This window comes from Adelges cooleyi, unplaced genomic scaffold (genome assembly GCF_023614345.1).
Source record: "Adelges cooleyi isolate 19-005CV unplaced genomic scaffold, UGA_ACOO_1.1 ACOO_flye_CR_arks_rails_tigmint_CR_PRNA_376, whole genome shotgun sequence".
Taxonomy (NCBI): domain Eukaryota; kingdom Metazoa; phylum Arthropoda; class Insecta; order Hemiptera; family Adelgidae; genus Adelges; species Adelges cooleyi.
The window spans coordinates 6518166-6544402 of record NW_026096053.1 but is presented as its reverse complement, the minus strand read 5'-3'; the positions used below and the strand labels follow the sequence as shown (position 1 = coordinate 6544402).

The 26237-nt window shown below is 30.4% G+C and overlaps 1 protein-coding gene across 2 annotated transcripts in view; it reads right to left on the bottom strand.

Moving 5' to 3' along the window:
- Window positions 1-26237, bottom strand: part of LOC126841097 (ankyrin repeat and fibronectin type-III domain-containing protein 1) — a 116725-nt gene that overhangs the window by 49288 nt on the left and 41200 nt on the right. For both annotated transcript variants that reach the window (XM_050577356.1, XM_050577357.1), the window contains 2 exons: window positions 22321-22504; window positions 9259-9422 (listed from right to left, as the gene is read on the bottom strand). In XM_050577356.1, coding sequence (XP_050433313.1) covers window positions 9259-9422; window positions 22321-22504 — 348 coding nt within the window. The remainder of the gene's footprint in view (window positions 1-9258; window positions 9423-22320; window positions 22505-26237) is intronic.

Sequence of the window (26237 nt, the reverse complement as noted above, 5' to 3'; positions counted from 1 at the left end):
AACAAAAACCCCGGTCAAGTTCCAAGTGCCTTGTTTTCGATGGTTGCTGTGTTGGGAGTTCTACAATTTTTAAGGTTAGAGTTAAACGTTTATCCGTAGCTTTCACGCATCTTATTGTGCACTTAATATTTACTTAAGGGGTTAGGGTTAATCAGGATTTTCAAAAATTTTCATTTTCTTAAAGTATGATGTCTCGAAAATTTTATCTGAAAATTTCATGTAAATCCAAGGAATAGTTTTCGTGGTATCATAGAATTACTGAAGAGCTCTCTGACCTTCGATGACAGGTACCTAACGGCAGGTAAAAATAACTGGCTTTGAGCGCCGTATTGGATCATTCGTAATCTATTTTTATGGTATTGATATTATGCTATTACGTTGTCGATAATGTGTTAATGTTGACAACTTTTATTATCTTTAGTATTTCTTAGTTAGAATTGTTTAGGTTAAAAACCTTTTATTTTTGACGTCTCAACTGTGGCAGTTGCACTCAGTGGCGTACACACGGGGGAGTTTTCGGAATAAATCCCCCCCCCCCAGAACCAAAAAAACCGTATTAAAATAGCCAATAGGCATAATGAAATGTAAACACGTCATGAAAAGCCCTTTAATATATTGTGTCATTTAAATCCCAAAATACTCATTTTTTCACCCCGCTGACTACCCCTAACCCCATAATGACAATCAACAGCAACATGACTTGTTTTATATAGTTTTATTTTATTTTGTTTTCCAAGTGTCCAAAGACTATACTTCACAAACCGTGGCGGGTGTTATGCAATCGCTTGTATTGTCCTTAAAAGACAACTAAGCTTGACTACCATGACACATATTTTCCCCCGTTTTTCTGACTTTCATCTATCATTGTCCATCGATCGTGTGGTCTCATATCATTTACGTTTCGGTATAATTTTGTTTTGCTTTTTGTTTAAATTATTTCACACGGGGGAAAATGTTAATATCATATCCGCAATTAATTAAACGCGGAGTGACTTGTTGTTTTCATTGGATTAGATTGTCGTTTGTTATTGACACGAACAAATATTCTCAATCTTATATTGTTGTCAGTCGATGGATTTTTTTTAAATTTTACAACGGTTCAAGTACAATAATATGCACTATTTGTACATTCAATCGAACTCGGTGTTTTTCTATTGTCGAATTCCGATCACGGTTTTACAATGCTTTTATACTTCAAGCTCAGGCGAATTCTGTAATTTATTAAATCTTGTCATTTTCAACGATTCCTCCCATTATCATTTTTTTCCTCGTCAATATAAGATTTGTGCTTGATGTCTTCTTCCTCTCATGTCGCTTAAACCGCATAGAAGTATAAAATGTGTATTAAAAAATATAAAAACCCTATGAATCTATTTTGGCGGTAACGCCCGTAGTTGCTGTGCCTGCCGTTGACATGTCTATCGAATATTTCCGAGTAGAAGAATCACGCAAGATGGGAAGTATAATAATATAAGGTTAGAACGTAAACCGCGTATAATATGTGCATAGCACTGGATTCTGTTTATTCGCTGAGTCTTTCATAATTGAAATCAAAATACTCGATTTAGCCAACCGATTTTGGTGCGCTTTCCGATCGGTCGCGTTTAACCATTATAAATACAAATCGAGAAAAATATTGTCAGAGAACAGGTATCACAAAATATTCAAAAACCAAATTTTCTATTTCGCATGTCGCCTGCAGTCACCATTCACTTTTCATTCGAAATTGGAATAGCGCGATTTGAATTTTAAATACTTTTACAATTTTTTTTTTTTTTTTTACAAGCAATATAATAATTATTAGCAACGTTATTTAAACTATCTTCTCATAGTCAGGCTTTTAATGCTTGATAACTGTTGCATCCGTGTAGCCTAAGCGTGTAACATACTTCACGTTATAGCAGGACTTTGTGCTTACTTGTATGGTGTTAAATTATATATATATATATAAAAACTTATATCCGATAAACGCACGTTGAAAAGATTTATCATTATTTTAAATGTTTGTATTGTATACATGTTATAATATTCTTTTTCGCTCGGCTTGTACAAATACAGTCGAATCTTGGCAGTGTTTTGATATCAAGAGGATACGGTGCTAACAACAGTTTAATGCCGATTTATTGCCAATAATAAATTATTTTGACGTCACAATCGTTTGCGCGGAACGGCGGATATATAGTTGGTTATAGCTAAAAGTATGTATATTAATCTCTAAACTTTACTGGCTACAAAAGGGAATTTGCATGTATTTTAACGGGTATGACGTCAGTACAGTGTGTAGGGATTTTGTGAAAAGCGTAGGTATCAGTTACTAATCAACACAACGTCAACAATAATAAGGAAGTTTAACGTTCCTTATTACTTCCTGCCTATAAGGTTTAAAACGTTTTGCGGTGCGTTGCCTAACTAACCACGCGGAAAGTCCGTACGCATCGCAATGGCGCCACTGGTCAAGATGGGATCAGGTGTAAATCGCACTTCACAGTACATAATTGGCGGAAATTTAAGAGGGAGGGTTCGGGGTACTAAAAACCTTTAAATTTTTGCTAATGCTGTATAAATGTATATTTTATGAATGCACGTTTATCATCGCAAAAAACCTGTACTAATATGAAACATCATTACTGACCGTTGACCGTATTATATTATTATTCAGTCCGCTCCACCTTCAAAGCTGCCTAAGCCACCAATGGCTGTGCCCTGCGGTGTGAGCAAAATGTAGATATTATAAGTCATACAATCTAAACAACCCGCGACGGCGATTGAAAATGATAATACAAAATATAAACCCAATCTTGTTCTATATGATCAGCCGCCATCGAAGTTGTCTTACGTTCATTAAACAATATTCAAATATGACCAACAAATCAGAATCACATTAAAAAATTAAAATCGTAGCGACCTAAGTAATTAAAATATTTAAAATCTTTTTGGTTTAAAACGTCAAAAAAGCCCAACTAAATTATTATTTTATTAATTAGTGAATAATATTTATATTCTCTATTAATAAAACAAATAAAATGTTCAAAACCAGAACATGTTTAAGCCCATAAAAACCAGTTTAACATATTTATTTAAAAGTAATGACAGATATGCCGATAAAATAATAATTATAAAAACGTATTGTAGTATTAATAATTTATTGTAAATACTACACTAAACCCTGAAGTTAATTTATAAAGTTTACACAGTTGTCAGTTAATAAAATTGTATCTAAAATATATAACAAAAAACAGACTAATTTTTCCCTTGAAGAAAGGACATTGAATCATGAATTTTGTTAGACCCTCAGCCATAACTCATAAGACATACATGTCATAAATGTAGCCCTCACGCATAGGCTTTGAGACCCGCTACTTACTTAATTTTGAACACATGATACCAACTAGACCTCTTATCGTATAAATTGATAAAATAATAATAAAAGATAACCCAATAAATACGGAAAAAAAAATTCGTTTTCAGATAAAATGAATGATGAATATTCATATTTTTCGACGGCGTAATACAGAATGCGGTGCAACTAAAATCCATAGTAGCAATAATGTTCAATCACTATAATATATCTTTTTCACGAGCAAATGGTCCGTAAATAGGTGTAATAAAAATCACAAATGTGTGATGACATGGGTCTGAAATGAACGAATGAGAACACATTAAAGGCTTTTGGTCGTCTAAAACACTGATATTCATTTCATTGTTCACACGATCCCCTGCATTGTCAACGCTAAAGAACAGTATTGTCGATACGCGACAGTACAAACGAAACGCCCAACTTAAGATGAAATACCTTTGAATGTGATCAACGTTTTGAAATAAGCGGACCAATAATCTTCTGTCAAGAGATTAGTTGTATCTAACTTCAAGAAAGTGTATCCGTATTTACCAAAAGTATATTCTGTCCTAAAACATTATTTTGGTTTGCAGATAATTGCAAGTTGCAAATTAATTAAAACATACCTTAACTTCCATCTGGACTCTGGTAGGAGCCATTAGTTTTACAATGAACAAGTTATACGTCGTCGTTAGTCCTATAACACCATAGGGTTAACGAATATGTCATATTGCCTTCAAATTTGGTACTTAAAACTAAACCTCCGTTGCCTATATTCATTATAAACAAAAAATTGTAGTGGACGCACAACAATGGCTTGCGTTAAGCTGTAGCCTAAGTAGAGAAGTCATAAATCCACTCCAGATTTAATTTTATACTTGACACATTTTTAAAATTTTTTTTTTTGGTAATTTATACCGTTCTTAATATGAAACAACAGTAATAATTCTCACAGCTAAATAATGTTTTGTTCTAAAACAAAACACAAAAAAAAAACTTAATAGCTTTTTTGTAAAAGGCCAAAAATTTGTAAAACATACATTGTATTATAACATTTTAAATTAAAGTTTACAAATCACTTGCGTTGTTTTATTTTAATAATTAAAATTAGACCCAAACAAGGCATTTTAGGTAATAAAACTTATTTTTAGCCGTGAAACAATAAAATAGCAATTTTTTATTTAAATTAACTAATAAATGAAACATAAAACGCTTCAACTGACAACAAGTAATTGGAAAAAAAACGTTAATTATTTGTATAGTATTTTTCTTGAGTGACTCAAAACTTCTATGAAGTATAATATTAACAAAGACAAAACTTATTTTTAATTTTGTATGATTTCGAAACCGGAAGAAGTAAAATTTTTTTCCGTTTAGTATTTATTTGAAGAGATTAATGTCTGAGAAACTTTATTTCAGTTACTCTAAATGAAAATACAATTTTTAAATACACATTTTGTAAAATTAAGAAGAAGCACATATTTTATTAGGTTTGTAATTTGTTTGATGTTTATTAACTTCAGTTTAATACGTTATGATATACATAAATACTACTTAATAATTATCATCTATTTTTATTTTTAATTGACATTGGATAGCTAATTTTTTAAAAAATTTTTTAGCGTATGGTAATCTATTGTATGGTATTCTATATATATCACTTATCAAACGTATAATACACTTTAACATTCATGTCTCCAAATAAGAGCTACAATTCAGTGAAATAAAACGTTGGAAGGTTTTATAAAGGGACTCCACGCGATTTCTCTCGGCGGGGCTCAGGTATTCTGTCATAAGAAATAAAATATAAAAAATATTATGTTAAATAATAATTGCATAATAGATGAATAATGGAAGCAAGTGATAAACAGATGTTCTATTGGAACGTTTCTATTATGCAGTTCTTCGAAAAGAAATACATCATTATCGAAGAGAATAACAAAACCTAATGGTTGTCTATGATTTACATGGCCATTGAGGTGCTTTATTTTATATCGTATAATAAAAATGTATAAAAGAGAGCAAAAATAAATGAAAAATTTTGAATATCGATTTCTTAGAACAACATCTTTTGTTCTTGTCAACGGACAAATGGAATTTTTTATAATTATTTGATCCCAAATAGTTTTTCTTTAATTTTAATAAACCATACACCGTTAAAGTACTAACTAATTTCAAATTCAGTTAGTTTTAAACAATTTTTTTTTTATTAACCAATACACTTTAATTTACGGTTGTCGATATATTTTTTTATTATTTTTCCAATTGAAAATTGAAAAAAAGTCTAAGTCTTACTTGTTAGTTTTAAAAAAATTAATACAACAATGGGTTATAAAAATAATGATAAATCAATAATATTAGTACGTTTAAAGTTACAAGTTCTGAAATGTGTAAATGAGGAGAGTTTTGTGCTTGTGAACTTAACACTTGTTGTTTGCGCACTTAAAATTAGTTTACGCTGATCTTTTTCTTTAGTCTACAATCATTTTAAATGCCTGTAATTTGTAGGATAAAACTATTCAAGACTATTACCATTTATAAGCCATTAGGCTCTTTGGTAAACCGTGCTAATACAAATGGCAGTTTTTAAATCCACCCATTTTATTATAATTGGTAAATAAAAATATATTTTAGAAATATTTTCATTTTAATAATGTACAAGTAGTTTAATATAAACTGCAATTAATTGTAGTTTGTAGTATAAATAACATTGTTTAAATAAATAAAAATGTCTGTGTAGACGATACACGAATAGAGTAATTACATTTTGAAATCAGAACTTTGTTTCTATCATTATTCACTTCGGAGAAAATAGTGAAAGACATCCTCATACGTCATTCTGTTTACTTTACCTAAAAACTCGGAATTAATAAAAACCCTCCTGCCTAACAAAATAATACAAATATATATATATATATATATATATATATATATATATATATATATAGGCTAGCGTTTTATATTAAATTGATTCGAACCTTTTTTTTTTAATGACCGAACTTTTCTTCCTTTTTATTATATCTTTGTACGCCTATAACCAATATTTGAGTACCCAAAAAATGAACTTTAAAACAGCAATTAAAAAAAATACACGAAGAAATCCAGCAGAAAAACAAATGAGAAATATCAAGTACCTGAAATTCAATATTTACATGATATTCCTCATTTATTTGTTGGATCTTTCACATCGCCAATTGTCAGTAAGAGCGAATTTTTAAAGCTGTTTATAAAAACAAGTTTTGTCTACATTTGACAAATTATTTTTTTATAATTAAACTATAATTTATTATATGTACATTATTCATTATAGAGTTTATGACTCGTATTTATAAGAATCATAAGTCCCATTTAACTTAAGTTCTAATAGGAGTTCTACCATTGAGATAGTTTAATTTAAAAAAATAGCTCAGTCAATACAATACTATAATATTTTAACCAGTGGTCTGTTTAAGCTTTGGATGTTAATTGTATTTTTTTTTAACAACGACGAAAACTTCATTATTATTTTGTATAGGAAAATAAATTTAAGTATATCTTGATACAACATTGTATAGCTTATTTTTTATTTAAAAACTTTTTAATTTTAAAAAAGTATTTTCAGTTTTAAACGTTAATAGTAATTGATTGTGACATTTTTGTATTAAACAAAACTAAAAAAGCGGTAGTTTTTATTAGAGAAATAGGCCTCGAGGTTTCATGTTTTATGGAAAACAAAGAATAACGGGTCAAAGTGGCTTGAATAATTAATTGAATTTTAAAATAAGAAAGTACTCTGCACATAACGCGTTCAATAAGCATATCGTAATAAACATTTTATACAGTTTCTCTAAATTAAATTCAATGTTAAAAAGCACATAAATTAAAAAAAAAAAATTCAATGTATACATCATCGAATAATTATAATTATAATTATTTAATAATTAGTTATTATTCTCAATAAAAGAAATTCCCAAAGTATCAAGAGACATTACAGCGGTATACATTTGGAATTTGTATGCTATTAAATTTGAACTTTAAATTGTCTATAGAGATAATATATAAACACCTTGTCAGCTTTAGACCAAAGTTAAAAAATCAGCAATTAACGATTGATTTCGAGATATAGAGTCGGTTATGCTAATTACGACCACATTCCTAGCGTGCACGAATTATCGGTTTAAATATAAACTCAACAGAGGATAATTAGTGAATTTAGTTAAATATATTTTACTTAGAAACGGAGATCGGTTAAGTTTTTTTTTTTTTTTATGTATAATTAACTATCGGATGTAGGTATATTATTATTTTCTACTTAGTCTCATCAACGTTTCTACGTCACCGGATTAACTTTTTTTGTGGTTTTTCATTTAACCTTTTCTAACAAAGTGTAATAATCATCCTGCATACATTATCTCATAGTGAGTCAGCAACGAAGATCAAGAAAACGGTACGCTGCTTCTCACTGCCTACGCCGCGTCAGGACTACAATAATAATTACTGCGCGTCCTTCTGGTATATATAGGTATACGTTGGAAAGTAAAACAATTATTTTTAGACGATGGTATTCAAGTGTCACTCTCAAGCGATGTGGGTTCAAGTGGTGGAATTATTTTCGATGGCAATCACAAGTTGCTGAAAGAGACGGTCGTGTTAAATTTTTGAAGAATTACATTTTGCTCTGCTACGGTGACATCAGTTTTAGTCTAAACAAGAATATTGTATCTACAGCGCCCTAATATGACACATAAATAAATATGCGCTTACACTTAAATATTTGCATACGCGTAAACAGTATCTTTTAGTACAGTCGTCTGTATACATTGTAATATTAAATATATTGTGTATGCTCAAATTGCATGTAAATCAACAAGTTTATTAAATCGATCAATATGTCCATACCGCCTACCGTACGTGTACAGTATACATTCATATAGATTTGTATTGAAAAGTTTGCGTGGGCCTCGATAAATCGACCGTTTGCTTAGTCATTGTGTTTAGACTTTCCGGGTGGGAGCTTTTAAAAGGGCTTAGGACTTTATACACCCTCGTCAGGATGCCTGAAGAATTGAGTAAAATACTTGGATTATCCTTTTTTTCCGACCAAGTATAAAATATAAAATGTGTGGTTTGAGAGACCGTTGTTTCAGTATCTCTTCGTTATCTTTAACCATGCACACATGCGTGAGAAAAATGAAGGTGTAAGATAATAAAATAATTATTTGGTAGGTAAAACACCGTCAGATACAGTCATAGTAAGACAGAGGCTAGAACAGCTGTCGACTGTCAGTAATAATACTACTGCCCATTCGGCCAGGCCGACGCCAGGTATTTTATTTTCATTCCAAAATATTAATGAAAACTCGAGCACCCTTTATACTGCAGTATAAAGCATTTCGACGGTGGATATCAATAACGGCGTTTTAATTTTCCTAAAGTACCAATACAGGTTGTTTTTATTTTAAAAGGTATAATATAGTCAATATTTAATTTCACAGATTGTACAAGCGTGCAACGTGTACATTTCCGGTGTACTGCTACATCAGTTTGGCTTGACGTTTTCATTAAACTAAAACCCTCCAGTCAATATGGTTAATATGGTGAATATGGTACAGTGTCAGTAACAAAAAAAAATACTAGCACATACACCGGTATAGCATTCGACCACGCGTTTTTGTAGTTGAAAAACATATTATCTTGTGACCTGTCGATATCTACACCTTCGGTTTCAGGTCGATCTCACGACAATGGTGTATACAATAGTTACACAGTCGTCCAATATCTGATTCGTTAGACAAATTCGGGATACCATAATAAATGTAATCAATAGACCGAAGGGATTGTTAGTGTAGCGGGGAAGGAGAGGCTTGCACGGTCTACGTTAGTGCCGCGCAATGGTATCGAGAAAATAATAATAATAATAATAATATGTGTAAAGCACTTACCGGGACAGAAACGTCCTTTCACCTTTATGGACAATGGAGACGGTAACCTTCTCACCAAGTCCACACAATAAGTGGAATCGACGATGCTGTCCGAGGATACCGACCTTGGGAACCATTCCAAAATGCCGTTCACGTTGTTTTCCTTCTCGTCTTTTTCGTCTTCCCTGCAGACAACACAATCAGTTTGGATTAGACAGATTTATCAATCATAAGTTTAATTTCCGACGCAGTCGCGTGACCAATCTGCGGTTGATAAAAAAACAAAATCGATATTCTTACATTCTTCGACGCTATAAAATCCCAAGGAGTTTTATAACTCTACGGGGAAACCTCCAGTGTAATTTACCCGTTGTGTATATAATATTATCTCGGCGGCTTTTCCGTTTTGTATGTATATATAAATAATGAATAAGCCCTTTCGACGAGCCAATAAGTAATAAACAGTTGTTCTTTTTTTATGATGGATAGCTAAAGTTGAAAAACAAAGTCGTTTTACGCCACGTACTTATTCTCTGCACGATTTACAGTGCCACGGTATTTATATATAGATATAATTCCGGAATTACCATTCAATACTCGATAGATTGTTCTTAGTTATCATATTTACTATAACGCAAGAGCTTACATTTTAGATCTGGCCCGAATCCCCGCCTGAACAACTTGGGTAGTTTTGTACAAAATCGTTCCATACCCAACATACACTGTTCATTTTTGTCGTGAAATAAAATTAGTTAAGTCCGAAAAGCTCACACAGCACACTTGACAAGTTGAATAGTAAACAAAGATAATCTACTACACTCGTCGAAAATGTCTGGTAAATCTCGCACCGCGTCTCACAAAAACCAAACAATTCCATTATCTTATACAGGCTTCTTCTTTGGCTTTCTTCCCCTCTCTCTAAAACACCAAAATGATTGTATTTTCAAAGCATTTTTAAAATGTCATTGAAATGATTTTTTAGTAGAAAAAGATTTTTAAAATATGTTTACGAGAAGTATTATATACTTATACTTTGGTGTCTGGGATAAGTACACAGCTATACAGGTTTGCGGTACTTTTACAGTTTTCAATCCAGCTACTTCGGACCAAATGTCTATACTTAAGAGCAGAGAAAAAAACAAGAATCACGGGCGTTAATATTTAAATTATCCGGTGTCTGCTCGACCGTATATAACGTATGGTAGTTGTGCCGTTGGTAGTTTTTTACTTCGTACTACCGTGTAATCGTCACCGGCGCGGCGCCGCCTAGCTAACCAATTACGGGATTATCAGTTATCTACAGTGATTACCTAGTTGTTTAACATTAAACTGACACGGACGTTGCTTTACCGAACTAACCAAATAGTATACATAATATTATGTATGAGTTGTTGTCCTGACATTTCCACTCTACGGTGATGACTTAATCGAGTGACTGAGGTCGGCAAAAGGAAAGGAGAGAGCAGAAGAGTGTTTTTTTTTCTAATATATAACATGTGGAGAGACCGGACAGTTATATGAAAAGTGCCACGTCGCTGTACTGTTTTTCGTTAAATCAACAAAACAGGTGACCCGGGTGACACGTTTGAAATGCTAACCTTATTCCTAAAAACTTTATTCAACTACACAATGAGTAGTATGTAACGTGCGAATGTATTGTGTGAAGTTTGTTCGTTACCATTTTTTTCCTACTAAACAACTGAAGGTTACATATTTGATGACAAAATATTGTATAAATCATTAAGACAAATGCCACGGTGTTTACATTTTTTTCTTATGGATTACTTACTAATGTATAAAGTATAAACTATGGTTAGATGTTATATTTGTTATTGCGTTTTACTAATGAAGAACAATTATTATAATCGGCACATTGTGGATTGCGTGTCTCGTGTGTTTACTAGTTTTTGACTTTAATTTACAAAATTCAGTATCATGTTTGAATACCGTCGCACATTATATATCATTTTGACTTACCATATTCGACACACCATGTATAGGTACACTTCAGATTAAACGAACGAGAAATATTATCGCATGAACGTGGAATACATTAAAACTATAGTGCCGTGCTTACTCCATTAACTATCTATAAAACTGTTGTACACATTTGGAGCTTATGGAATTTTAATGTAGTTTAGTTTAATGGAATTCTAGATAAAAAATAAATCTGTACAATGTATCAGATGGACGTTTGAGTTTGTGGAATAATTTAAAACGACAACGCAACTCTAAAAAAAAAATACCAATTAAATCTCAGATAGATTTCTTAAACATAAATCCGTCTTCCAAGTACAAGGCATAATATGTCATCCAATGAAATGGAAAATGTGAAGCCCGGTGAAATTCTACCCTAGGTCGTTGAGCGCATATTTATGTGCTAGATACATAGGTTTCGCGGTCCCAATATATTTTCTCGACTTAATTACTACGTAGTGGCTGTGAGGTCATTCTATATTCTCTAACTAACGCATTAAGTTATAGTTAAAAAAAATATTTTATAATAATTATATTAATGATCACAATGGTCGCATAAAAAAAAAATTTGTATTTATAATTTTAATAAAGTCAATCTCCCTAACACTCATCAGTAGGTTAGATTGGAGGAAAATAACGAGTAATTTAATAAGCGAAGACTAGTTTTAGGTACTGCGTCACTATTATTTAACAAAATTGTAAAAGTCTTTTAAATGTCGAATTCTTACGCTAATAAAACGCTAGTAGCCAAAATTTCAATTATCAACTGGCAAAAGCTAATTGTATTTTGTGGTAAAAAGAAAGTTTTTTTTTAATGGAAATGAGATTATTGTATATTTTATGGTGTTTTTTTTGTTGTAATTACTGATACTTAAAAAGGGGAAAAAAAGGCAAACAAGGCCACAAAATATTTAGTCTTGTATAAACGATCACGAGTAAAATTCAAGAGGACAGTAAAGTAACACGCGTCAAAACTTTGCTGATAAATTATTGGTTCAAAGTTAAAACTTTAATTATGCACAGTTAGCTGTTGACAATCGATTTATTCAGCCTAGGAAGTCGCATCGTTTTTCATTATTCCGATTTTGAATTTTTAATAAACGGCAGTACATAACTCTGTTCTAGGCTGTACCTATATGACGCGTTCTAAAAAGTAATTAACAAATTGTGTTTGTCGTGCATAGGCGTGGTAAACTTTATAGCATATATTATGTCCTCTTGAAAACCTTTGGAACAAAAAAATAAAAATGAAAAGTTTTGCATCGTATACCAAACAAAAAACGATTACGGCGCTATATTGATTCAAAAAGTTGCTCTGCAAACGGTAGATAGTGTAAACATTTATATTTAGATAAGTGTAGTTTAACGTTTGCGTTGCTTTTCCTCTTATCTGGTAGATTTATATATAACGTGAGAAAACAAAGACATACAAAATAATGTATTAAGTACTTAGTTACTCTCGTAGTTCCAAACCCTGTATGAACATAAATTAGACGTTACAAACTTTCGCCACGACCATCACATTCTTCCCGAACGGATAACACGCACTAATTGGTTTATAAAAGTAATTATAGTAGGAATAGTCGCCAAAAGAGTACATTTTTTATATAAATTAATTTCAATTTAATTAGAACGTCTATATACTTCAATAAAATCTTAACAAAATAGAACGACGCACATTTATCAGCTATAAAGGGTTCATTTGTAAAATACATTCTCAACCTCACAGTCTTCGTATTATACCATTCAAACTTCCGTGCACGATACAATATCTTCTAATTAAATAAAAACAAACAGTTGAAATGGGCGCTATGAACTTTAATGAAATTTAAGAAAATACTTTTACAGTGATTGAAATTAGTATACTTGACGTTTGTTTCCAATAATTTGTGAATCAATGCAAAGAAAAAAAAAACTTATACCGTGTAATGCGGATGAACCTTGTAGAATAATAATGTTTTAGAATATTCTTTCAAATTTACACTGACGGTAGATTTGATCATCGAAACAAAATAATAATTATATAACGAGCCTAGGCCGACAAACTTCTTGATTTCAATTTTTGTTACATGATTTTGTTCGTTAGGTATGACTTATCTATGTTAATCCAATTCAAATCGATTCATCATACTAGTATATACTACAGACTATTTCGTATCTAATAGTAATATCACTCATGTAGTTTATAGTAATAAACATTACATGTAAATGTACTGTATACATACAGTACAGGTACAGTTCATTATATTATTAATATTGAATATTAATCAGTACATAACTTGCAGAAATGTAAATAACCCTATTATACCTATAATAGATAAAAAAATAAAATGTTCTGCATTTCGTTTTTCCAATAATCATACTAACACCTACACCTACCTATACCTAATTAGTTTTGGAAAGAAAAATATCAACAAAACACTAGAATAAAATCACAAATAATTTCTAAAAAAATAATGATACCTAACATTTTCTACCTGGTCATGTATCATACATTTACGGTATCTAATTTAAAATGCTACGGGACAGTAAATATTCGAATAAACATAATATTCAGGTGAATTATTACATGAGTAAACAGAGAGGAATTATTATCAACGGATACTCAGTTGATAAAAGTACAAAATTAAAACGTCTACAACACGTGATCAATTAATGTCGAAGTGAGCATAACAAATACAATGCAGATACTAATTATTACATCTACCTCAGAAGTCTAGTGTAGAGGTTAAATTAGGTTACGAGAGCTATGGACTAGGAAGGACTGTGCTATTGGCCTATGGTAAAAAAAAAAAGAAGTCTATAACACTGTATTCCATAAGCTCTATATTATTTTCTATTTATACATACCATATCTGTATATTATAATATGGTCATTGGACATCGATTGTAATTTCGTTTGTTTGTCTGATGATTATTGACGAGCCTAGTTGTGTTTCGAATTTCATTTAGTGACGTAAAACCTTTACCCGGAAGGTAAATGGACGCCTTGAGGAGGTTTGCAAATAATTAGGCACACCTGGCTGCGGACGGGCGAACCGCAGGTGCAAAGATGGAGAAACATATTCACAGCAAGTCGGGGGTGGGGGTGGAGAAAAAAAATAAATTACTATGACGGACAATGAAACGAGAGAGTCGTCGCTAATTGGCGACAGGCAAAATGGATGAGTTAATGTTTTGCTACCGAAAACGTATGCGGTATGCCATCGTTCGTGATGGAACTCGTTAGCTGACAGTGCCAACAAGAGACGGTTTGGGCACGACCAAGCAAGCGTGTACACACAAAATTATTCTCATTGAAGTTCAACGTCGTCATCGAAGCCCGAGACTTGGACCCCGGTAATTTGATTTAACAACCGTACGAGATCCTGTATATATATATTATGACTGGCATTCTGTAAAGGTATATAATAGTATAATATAACGTGGAAAGCCACTGTAGCTTTGTCCCCGGAGCGGCCATTAAGCTCAATACATACGTTTTTCGTCCAACAAATACACGCAAAAATTGTGTTTAAGTAGAGTTGGTGAAAAATACCACTTTATTCGAAAGATAGCCGTTTCGTATTAACTACGTCGAATAAATGTACCAGACCAATGTACTGTAGTTAAAATGTTAATGTATACATATATAATAGGGATACAATCAACAATGTGAAAATGTTTCAAAATTTCCCTTTAATAAACATTTTTTTTTTTTTGTAAAAGAACTAACTTATTTATTTAAATATCTATTAACCCTGAATTCGATTTAACTTTTGTAATATTTTACAAAACATTGCATAAAATGTATTACAATAAAGTATCAATTATTAATTATGAACATTTTCTACTAAAAATATATAGTTCTGAATTTTGAAGAATAGTCAGTCGAGTAAAAATGTTATTATGAAACGTTAATCGATTCATAAAATAACTTTTTATTCTAATGAGGAAGGTTTACAAAAAAAAAGTTACAGTCTACTTAAAGCTTAACGGCTAAAACTATAAAACATGGAACATGCTTAAGCCTGCTGGCTCCTGAATAGTGATTATTTTTTATCTATAATCTCCTTGCGATTTATAACGATAGTATAGTCTTAATTATATGTTCTGGCCAAAACGTTTGCATGACGACGATGTTATACGTTTATAGACGCGCTACTTTCATGACGCTATTTCGTGTCGTTTTTTTGTGTTATTTTTGAGCTGAGAGGCTAAGACTAAAGCATGTTCCATTTTAAAAATTAATACATTTATCACGAATTATTAAACGTTCACATACTCCAAGGCACGTGAAAAAATAAAAAAAATAGCTTATAAATTGGCTACTGCAGTTCTATTTTTAAATATTATTTTAAAATGTAATTATATAATCCAAATCACGCATTATGAATAATTAAAATAATTTTTTTTTAATTCTGGTTATTCTAGTTATTAAAATTAATTATAAATGTTGTTTTGAAATATTGTAAAATATCAAAAAAGTTAGTCGCGTATGCATGTCGCAATTATTAATAGTAGACTTAATATTACAGGTTGATGCGTAATTATTTTTACTATAAATTTAATTCACTTTTAAACCTTGATGAGTAAACAACTGAATGGAGCTGATTAATTTATTCCATATTTCATAGAACAACATTATTTGAGAATCAATTATTGCCAGCTTAGTATTTTAATAAATATTTATTTTGAAACAAAACTTGAGTTCACAAAACTACATTAAACTCTATTAAATTGATTGTATGGTCTGTCTTCAATTCTTCAACTGCAAAACATAATTAAATCGTATCTTTGTAGCCCGTTTTTGAAATTCATTTGGAAGTCGGCCAAAAAAGTTTTAGAGACACGATAAGATACATTAATTACTCTCTTATCCAATACTGATAATGGTATAATTCATATACTATTAAAACATAATTGTATATACACTTGAGACATAACGTTCGCAAAACAAGTGTAATTAAGTGTTCGAATATGTTCTTTGTGAGTTAGACGAATAAAAATCAATTTAATGGGTTTTCAGACTAACTAGTCTTAGTCTTATTTCAATGGAGAGCTTTACTACATGATAAAAATAACAGGCTTTCTATTTAAATACACAAGTTACTTAACCGCAATTCAAACCTTTCCGGATATTATATTGAAAGTTTTGAAGTATTAAAAATTAATTTAAAAAGCAACTGTTTTAAATTCTCTAAACTTTTGCATACTATAATAATTTTTTTCAAAATCATATTTTAAGTTTCAATAAAACGTAAGATACGATTTCGATTATGTTTTTTTAATGTTATTTTAAGATTCTAGTTATGCAATTAGTCAAATGTAGGATGACTTGTTATTTTCCATCTTCGCTGTCACTTCACTTTATGATAGAAAAATTTCAATCGAGATTTGCAGTTTTGCTATTAGTTTAGGTTTCAGACATCCACTTATTTTTTAATTTATATTTTAAGTGTAAATTATTGTATACTTAATACAATTGTATGTACACGCTTTACACGTTTATTATTACTTAAAAATCAACGGTCTATTTGACCCTACTTGTCCGTACTTTATTTAGTATGATATAATTCATATAAATAGTATTAAAGATGTTAGATACATATTATAAGATAAATTATAATGTTGAAATTTATTGAGAAGGAAATACTGTCTCTGTGAGCACCATAATATACAATAGTTATACTTGCAATAGAAGTTAATAATTTTATTGGTTTATCTATTTAAATACAGTAAAATCACTCGATGAAGCTGTTTTCAGAATGTATAATTTTAGCGTATTTTATTTTACCTAACCTAACTACTTGGCCGTGATCCATCTTCATGAAGTTTGCATTAAAGACGATGTATAGTGATCAAAGAATTATCATATTGCTGATTACCGTCTTGAACGTTAAAATAGAGCTTAAACCTTACTTAAAATTCTCAAGTCCATCATAGTTCATCAAGAATTCAACATCACATAAAAGCATGCATCTAAAAATGTAACTAGTTTTTTAAATACATATTTGTTATGCTATTTGATTCCGTTTAAGTAAGTTTTAACTCTCTCGATGCTACTTAGTTTAAGGGGTTTTTATTTTAAACGGATTTACTGAGCCATTATTCCGCAGAATCGTATACACAAAGCGTTTAGCATATTTTAACTTGGACTTTTCAAAAAACTGTAACAAATAAAAACATTTTTTAAAATTATGAGTAGGTACGTAAATGGGGTAGTAACGTTTCCAAAAAAATAAAACAAAATTCTTAAAACACTAATATATAGTAGAGATGCAAATATTTAATAAACTGTTTTTTGGAGAATAAAAAAAATGTATTTGTTAAGCAGATGGTTGCTATGCAATCTATATATAAGTAATACGAAATATTGGACGCATACACTAGTAAGCCATATGTAGTACCTATATATGATATACCAATATTATAAAGAGTCCTTTTTTGTACTTATTAAGTTGTTTAATATAAATAGTATTTCCTAAAAGTTCCATGGCATTTAAAGTACCTACTATTGACCCATTTATTAACTATCTATTATTAGGTAATTTGGTCAATAGACATTTCTTTTGTTGTAGTTAAATTAAGTTTTTCATATTTTAAAGGAGGTCACGGGGCTTTTGAGATATTGTACATTTCTGTAGTGCAGTATTGTTATACAGATACCATGTGATCATTTTACATGGTCCAATATTATACCACACATTGTAAGAACAAAGTTTTTGAAGGAATTGTTCGATTTCTGTACGGCTATATTATAGTGTTTCTTGAATTTATGTACACGAGAAAATTGAACCGCTGGACCGAATCCAAATTAAAACTCTCTAGTTTTCATTACAACAATTTACACCTTGTCGTTTATCTAGACAATAATCATTATTTAGCAAACTATAGTTTCTACTTTAATTATTTGTGTAGAAAATGTAAAGTTGGCGATAGTGTTTTAAAAATAAAAATAAATGGCACCAATACGATACTGTTTCTTTACCCACCCAACAACATATTAGAAATGAATCAATATAAATATATATAAAATTTGTACGCGTGTATATTAAATTGACAGAAATTAGAAGCTCACAGAGCACACATTAGATTTGATCATGAAGTAACTGCTTCAAATTGTTTCAAACTCTTTCGCGTTTATAATAGTGTGAACAACTTATTTCAATGACAAAGAAACGACAAGTTAAGTCAAACGCCGAGAGCACTTATAAGAGTCTTGAATATAGTTAAAAGCATCTTATGAAAACAAAATAACATATCAGTTGACAAGTGTTGACAGGTATTACTTAGACCGACGGTAGCGCGCTTTTGTTCCGGCTAGGTCGGATGCATCACGATTGGCTGGTACTAATAAATTATATATTGCGCAGTTTTTATTACAACGCGAGTTTTTCCCGAGGACTGCACTTTATCAGCAGCACGGAAATTCCATAATATGTTAGGGGTTTATCTCGCAGCATATTATAAACCATCTAATATACGTAGTGTGATGTGTATAGTATGTACTTCACAGAGCATTTTGCGGGAATCCTGCGTTCGACAGCAACTACATTTGGTCGGAAAAGGATTTTATGGTGTTTCTCTCATCGGCAATAATAGAACGTAGACCGGAAAAGCGCATTTTATCGGCATTCCTGACATAAACTTAATCGGCAAACCTCTTGGTTTTTGCAATAGCAAACGGTCGGTAAAAGCTATGAACACTGCAGTAAAAGTTGTTTTTTTATTTTCATTAAACGGTTTATGCACGTTAAGTATCCGTCTTGCGAGACTTTGTTGCAGAATAAAAGCGGCAAACCAAGTACAATATTATATAATATATTATTCTAGAGCAAACGCAATTTTATGACGGCAAATTTTATGTACCGCCGCCGGTATCTTTGTTATTGTCGTCCATGAAATTGAAATAACTCGCGACGAGCATTAAACCATTGTATAACATAATATCCACTTTTTCACGATCACACGCGAATAATATAATATGTGTAATGTAGATGAACCCTTTTAAATTTTTTGTCCGGTCTCTGTAAGAAAATACAGCATTTTATTAGAATAAAACTTGTTTGCTCGGATTTAATTAAATACATGTAGTACTCGTATACTATGTACTCGACTCCGACAGTCTGTCGACTAGTATTTGCAACAATATGATTTTTGTGTGCATAAAAAAAAAGCTTCAATGTCTTTGTGTCGTAACTCGAACCACAAAAATTTCCTTTTTTTCTTAAAGAAATACATCAGACGATATATTTTGTTCGACAAAAAAATAATAGAGTGGCTAACTTTTCTCGTTTAGGACAAAGTGAATAATAAAAGAAAGGAAAATATAGGTATTATTTCTTCGGAGTTGGCTAATACACGTCTCGTATTATTTGATACAAGCCTTTTAATAATTTTTGTCGTGACGAGTTGACGTTTGTATACAACCTGCTGTGATAGCTGCCAATTGCCAAATGGAAATTGTATCATAAATTAAATTGCTACTATATATTCAGGGTTATTAGCTTAAAATGTTTACATTAGTAGATTAGTACACTGAGGTTTAACATGGTATTATCGTTAAACGCATATACTTGCTCTGCCGCATTATAATGTTTATGGATAAATGTATATATATTAATTTAAATGATACTAATAAAGGCAATTAAAAAGAGAAAAAAAAATTAATGATATTACTAAACGAGTTATTGTGGTTGTGTCCAATCTTTAAATGTATCGTCAATATTCAAATTGAAAGAATTCGCTTGTACACGTTCAAAATTAATTTCAAAATACTTCAACAAAATCGACACGGCGCGGCGTCTTTTCTCGAGCGATAGTGAAAATCTTAAGAAAGCAAATCTATAATTACAGTAACTAATACGCCGAACGGATAATTATATTCATGTTTGTATACATATTGCAAGAGTAGCCGAGAGCTAAACATTTTTTGTTTTTACAAAAAATTTTAAAAAAACATTGCATTAAATATAATTCTTCATACATTAAGTATAAAAGAAAAAATATATATATTGCGTTCAAGCAAAGCCGGTAAAAAAAATATTGGTTTAAAAATGGCGCGTCTAATTTTATTTTTATTTCTCTTTTTGTTCGCACAATAACTCTTAATAGCTTAAACCACTGAATCTCAATTTTCGTTCAGCACGTTCATCTTAAACTCAATTACACTGATAATTAATAGATGTGTTAATGACTAACAGTTTTAACTTTCCTATTAGCGAACAATAGCTTGATACTAATAATAAACAATAGAACAGTAATAAAGATTTGTAGTTAATATATTATTTCAATATGATTACTAAGTATCTGGTGTTGCTATAGCTATCATAAATCCACTAGTAATAATAAGCCCTTCGTAATTAGCTAATTACTATATACTAGTATATATTAAACATATATAAATAAATACTTAATAGTATAATTAAATACTTAATAGTAAAAGTCGTGCATAATACATAATCCATATTGCATGCATACAGTTATAAAGCCCATTATAGGTCACGATATTTATCAAAGGAAAGCATATTGATTTTAGTTCCGGGTAGAAAAGCGAAATATGCGACATTTCTGCCATTGTTAATAATTAATTAAAACAAAGAGTCGGGGTAATAATACACAATAATATATTCACCTCATTAATTTTTCAAATAATAAACATGATTATATTTATATTTTATAAGGTTTTCACTTGAAATAACCGCACTATAATTTATGTATGGTATGAATTTTAGCTATTGTGGTTAATTAAAATTTACCCGAGGGTCATAATAATTGCCTTGGAAAAATATTACAATATCATTTTTTACGTACAAAACTACTTAAATAACGAGAACAATGAAATCGTGATCTGCAAAATTTATTGAGAATACTGCAGACATTGGCATTAATGATGACACTGCAAAGTAAGGCATTTGTATTTTTTTATATTTATACAGAAGCGAGCTGTGAATTAAAACAGATTATATGCTAATGGCGTTCAAATAAATAACCATTTTAGTCGGGTAATCTTTTTAAAAATAATAGCGATAAATTATGTAAATACATTTTTATCGGTGCATTAGTTTTTACGACTAAAACGCGGCCGTTGCCTTTTTTTCAATACTTAATATTTACTTTTGCTTTCATGATATTATTATAGCACTCATACAATATATTTCATTAATCCGCTTGCAAAATGATAAAAATAATTTTTATTTTTATAATTTTTAATTTAAAAATAAAATTATTTTAATAAATTAACATTCACCGCAGTTTGGCCTCTTTATCCAAATAAAAAAAAAACAAAATTACTTTTAACTTTTGCTTGTACTTCAAACATTTTTTGATTTAACTAAACATATGCTTTTACGGGTGATTTAAGTAATAAATACTACCTAATATTTAAATATTTAGGTTAATGGAACGTTTAGTTTTTGTAAATGTTCTTATTGGTCAATAAATATAAATAAAGAAGCTGCGAAGAAAGTACAAAAACAAAACAATAACAGCAAAAAACATTTATTTTCATTATAATGTTACAAAACATGAATTTCTATTTCACGCTGGGATAACAGGCTTCTTACACGCGCTAATATGTTTAAAATATTTATAATTGATATCTTCTTTAATTTTAACCATGTTGTATTAGTTTGTAATAGATTTAAATAATTTATATCTTTGTATTTAATATTAGCGTGTCAAAAATGGTTACCTAGCTAGTACTAGACAAATCAGATAAGAATTCAAGTCAGATGTCAGTGAGATAATTTTCTTGAATGAGTATGATATGAATTTGGTTTCAAAACAAATACGATTATGTACAAATCTGTGATTAGTCATCAAGAATAAAAGGAAATTAAACAATATTCAATCACTATTACTCAGTATCGTTAGTTGTTTCTATCCAATTATTTTTCAACCAATTTAAATGTATAGAGGGTGCTGTAATTTTATTGTAGACAAGGCGAAAAACATGTGTTTTTGTACTCATGCTATAGTTAAATAGATAAGTAAAATTATATATTTTTAACTATTTGGTTGGAGTAATAATTCTAGTGCACTATATCTGTAGGACCATTGTGGTTTTTATCGTTTGATTGGAAAATAATTGTTAAAAATGATCACAATATAACAGTTACTTACTCATTTAAAAAAATAGACCGCGTGGGTTTCAAGTCGCCGCTGCTCCGGCGGTAAGGGTCGTTGTAATTTTGATATTTACTAGACTTGCCGGGCTTGTTGGGCGACGGTTGTGGCGAAAACTTAACGCAAGGACTGCGGAATACGTTTGTCGATGACTTGGTGCATTTTTTACTGCTAACTTCACCTGTCGTATAATAAAAAATCAATTATAATTAAGTGGGTACATCTAAAGTCACACTATAATATTATTTTTAGATAATAATATATCATCTATAACTAGTAGATAAATAAAATTCATCGTTTACAAATATTACAAGAGAACACCGCAACAGACATCACAGGGTATATTTTTCACACCATTGTTTTACGACGAATACATTAAAAACTCAAACTTTAAAATTAAAATATGCTAATCGTCGCAATGTATTCGCCACGTTGAGTGACATAGTGTAGAAATCAGTTCGGATAAACCCTGTATAAATTAACGACTATATCACTGGTGTGTAGGTAGTATAAATAAGTAAACATGGAGGTATTAAATCTAAAAAACGGCTGATCAATTACTCGGCATTACCGACGTTTCCCACACACATATAAATCAAAATAATACATGAAAACAATTATTATCCGTACACCCTTGTATGGTAATAAATCAACTGGTGGTCCGGGTTTAATGTACTGATCACTTTTGGGGACCAAAGCGTAAATCATCATGCACTTGCCGTACAACCACGATTATATATCGCTGTACTACTTCATTATATAGTACTCTATATATATATATATATATATATATATATATGTATTATCTAATAAGCCGTTCGTTGTGCTCCGTCGTTGCCTAAATAATAATAATAGACGGAGCAGGATGAAACGTCACGGTTTGATTAATTTCCCAACGTTCACCTCGGTAAATAGACAATATTAGCGCCTGTGCGACAGCCATAATCAAAGACAATATAAATGGATATTCCAATAAACAACTTCTCCACGTGCAAATCGGTTGGCATTAAATCGACTTCGGGCATAGCACAAGACTTTGATTTGGGTAAAATTTAAAACAAATTCAATAAAATATGTCGACTAAAATATAAAAACTAATTATTCATACAACGTTTAACTCGAATGATATTTTATGATAAATTATTTTGGAATTTTCAATCGCACAAAATATGTTTGTGAATAAAGTAACTTAGTTGACAGCTAAAACCTGAACCATATTAAGCCATTCGCAACCCACTTCAAATACTAATTACCACGGGCTCCAAAGTTAAATGTTTTGAACTTTGGAGAGAGAGTTATTTAAACTTACCTTTAACGTAGAGAGTTACCTGAAAACGTTTAAAATTCCCAACATAATTAGTTAAGATTTTTTTCTTTACTAAAAAGACATGGACGATTTATTACGCCAAGTATAAAATGTATGTTTTCTATTTACATTTTAAGGCGTGTTGGGGCTGTAATCAGTATGAACTGTAACGACTAAAATATGAAAACAAAACAGATGCATTATTGTTTTTCTTTGGCCGTAAGCCAAGACTAGTTTGTCGATATTCTATATTCTAAAAGGTCCCAGACTCTGTACAAGGTCTTTAGAGTGTCTATATTATTGGTTAATTCGGTCCGGTAAAAAGTTTAAAAGTTCGACGAAATTGTTCGTATTATATTATTTAGTGATTTGCAGAAAAACGTCGTACTGCGAACAATTTAGAAACGTACGCAATGGAGAAAATGACGCGATTTTGGGAATAATGTTGAAGCTTACTTTTTTATCACCAACTTTTTATTGTTGTTATTAGAAATATTTACATGGTTAACGGTTACACCTAGATTTACAAGTTGGTTTTGCCAAAATCTTCAATCTTCAGGTGCTTTGGTTACCGTGTGGTGTGCTCTGCTGCTGCCTATAGACTGAACTCGATAGCGATCGTCTCAGCCTTTTTGTGTGTCGTTCGAGGACATGGTCGCTTTAGTCTACATGCAACAGCGAAGAGAACAACATCGTAACCAACACAGCTCTGTAGGTGGAAGATGTGAGGCTTCTGAAACGTTGGCAAAACCAATAAATTGAAAATATAGGTAAATATTTCCAACAACACACCTATAGTAACCTCCACCGATTTATAAGTGTTTTCATTTTTTTTTTAGTCTACGACCTGTTAGAAGAGTTGCCATCTTGGGGAAGTGGTTATGGTGCGGTGGTTTCCCGTTGCCTTCCATTATTATCTTGTGTAACTAAAATTCCTCCCCCAATATATTATTTTTTTCAAACGATCGTCCAGGAAAGTGTTTCGACCGGCGCATTATACTTTTCCATTAAAAAAAATAATGGATTTTGGTTAGATTTAAATGAGTATTTGATCAAGGTTCCCCTCTCAATCATGAGCTTTGTTCAAGCAATTAAATTTACGGCAAATAAATACTAAAATATTCACAACACAATAAACAATTTTCATTTGGTTACGAATAACATTTTCGCTATAATAATGATAATAATAAAACATTTATTCGGCTAAATATTTTTTATAAAATATTATGATGTTATGCGGTTATGTGTTATTAAATTCACATAGAATGTTTTGAACTGTTTATTAACTTTTTTTTTTGCGAATATGGTCTTAGTAGCATTAATCTTGTTGTAATAATATATTGTTGTAAGTTGTAAATAAACAACTTACTGGTTCTGCTGTGGAATAACACAGTCCCAATATATCGTCAAGACCAAATATAAATTAAAAAATGAATATTATGTAATATATTTGCATTATGTGCTAGTGTATTTTTTAAATATCGACTCTTATTTTTTGTATAATGGATTTGGACAAAATACATTTTTGTAATAAGCTTAACTTACCGAGAGACATTTACTTGTTTTTAAAAGAGTTATATCATTAAGACATTTTTTTTTATTAATTGATTTTGTATTACACATTATAACATAAGAAAATGTTACAAGTCATTGGTAATTATTTTTGTTATAATATGTATTTCCCAACAAACAGTTATTTGAACAAATGTTCTCCAAGCTTACAAATTTTTTAATTTGTTTACATATTATAATATTAATATTTTATTTTAATTCTTTCTCGGGGTTAGTTATTATTATTTACTTTATAAATATATATTATAAATATAATATATTAATCAAAACAGAATTTAATATAATTAAAAGTTAGTTGGAAATGTTATATTTTAAATTAATAATAACAATTAGAATGAAATAGTCGGACCTCCTTTTTGCATCAGAACTTCATTTTTAAACGGGACAAGGACAAAAAAATCTTAGCAACATAGGTGGGAATAACATTACATAAAATATTTAGTGTACAGTGCTTTTGTTTGTAATAAACTTCATAACTCCACAAACAATCATGTTTAGATGTTGGTGTTACTAGGTAATATAGTTTTATTCAAAGAAAAATTTAATAACAAATAATGCAAAAGAGGCCAGATTAAAAGAAGCAGAAAGAGCAAGAAAAAATGAACGTAGATAAAAGTACAATTCTAAAACTAGGGTGGTCAACCTCATATGGTAATGTGCTCAACAATAGGAAGGTGATTACCGCTATTATTGTTATGCTTAGTAATTATTATTATTTATTTTAAATTAGGCCAATATATTCAACTTCATAAAGCATTTCAATGTTTATTATTTCTTTAGAAAAGTCATTTTCCCGAGTACAGATATTACATTTTATACGTCAAGTCGTAAAATAATTAATTTCATTAGATTCTAAAGGTTTATTATAGCGAAAGAAAGTATTTAACAATAATTACGTTTTTTATATTATGTTATGAGTTATACCGTAGTAAACAATGTGCCCCCTATTCATTTTTTTTTTTGGTAGATTTAGACTTCCTAATTTTTATAACTTATAAAAATGTTTAGGCTTACTATCATCGACGTTGATATAATA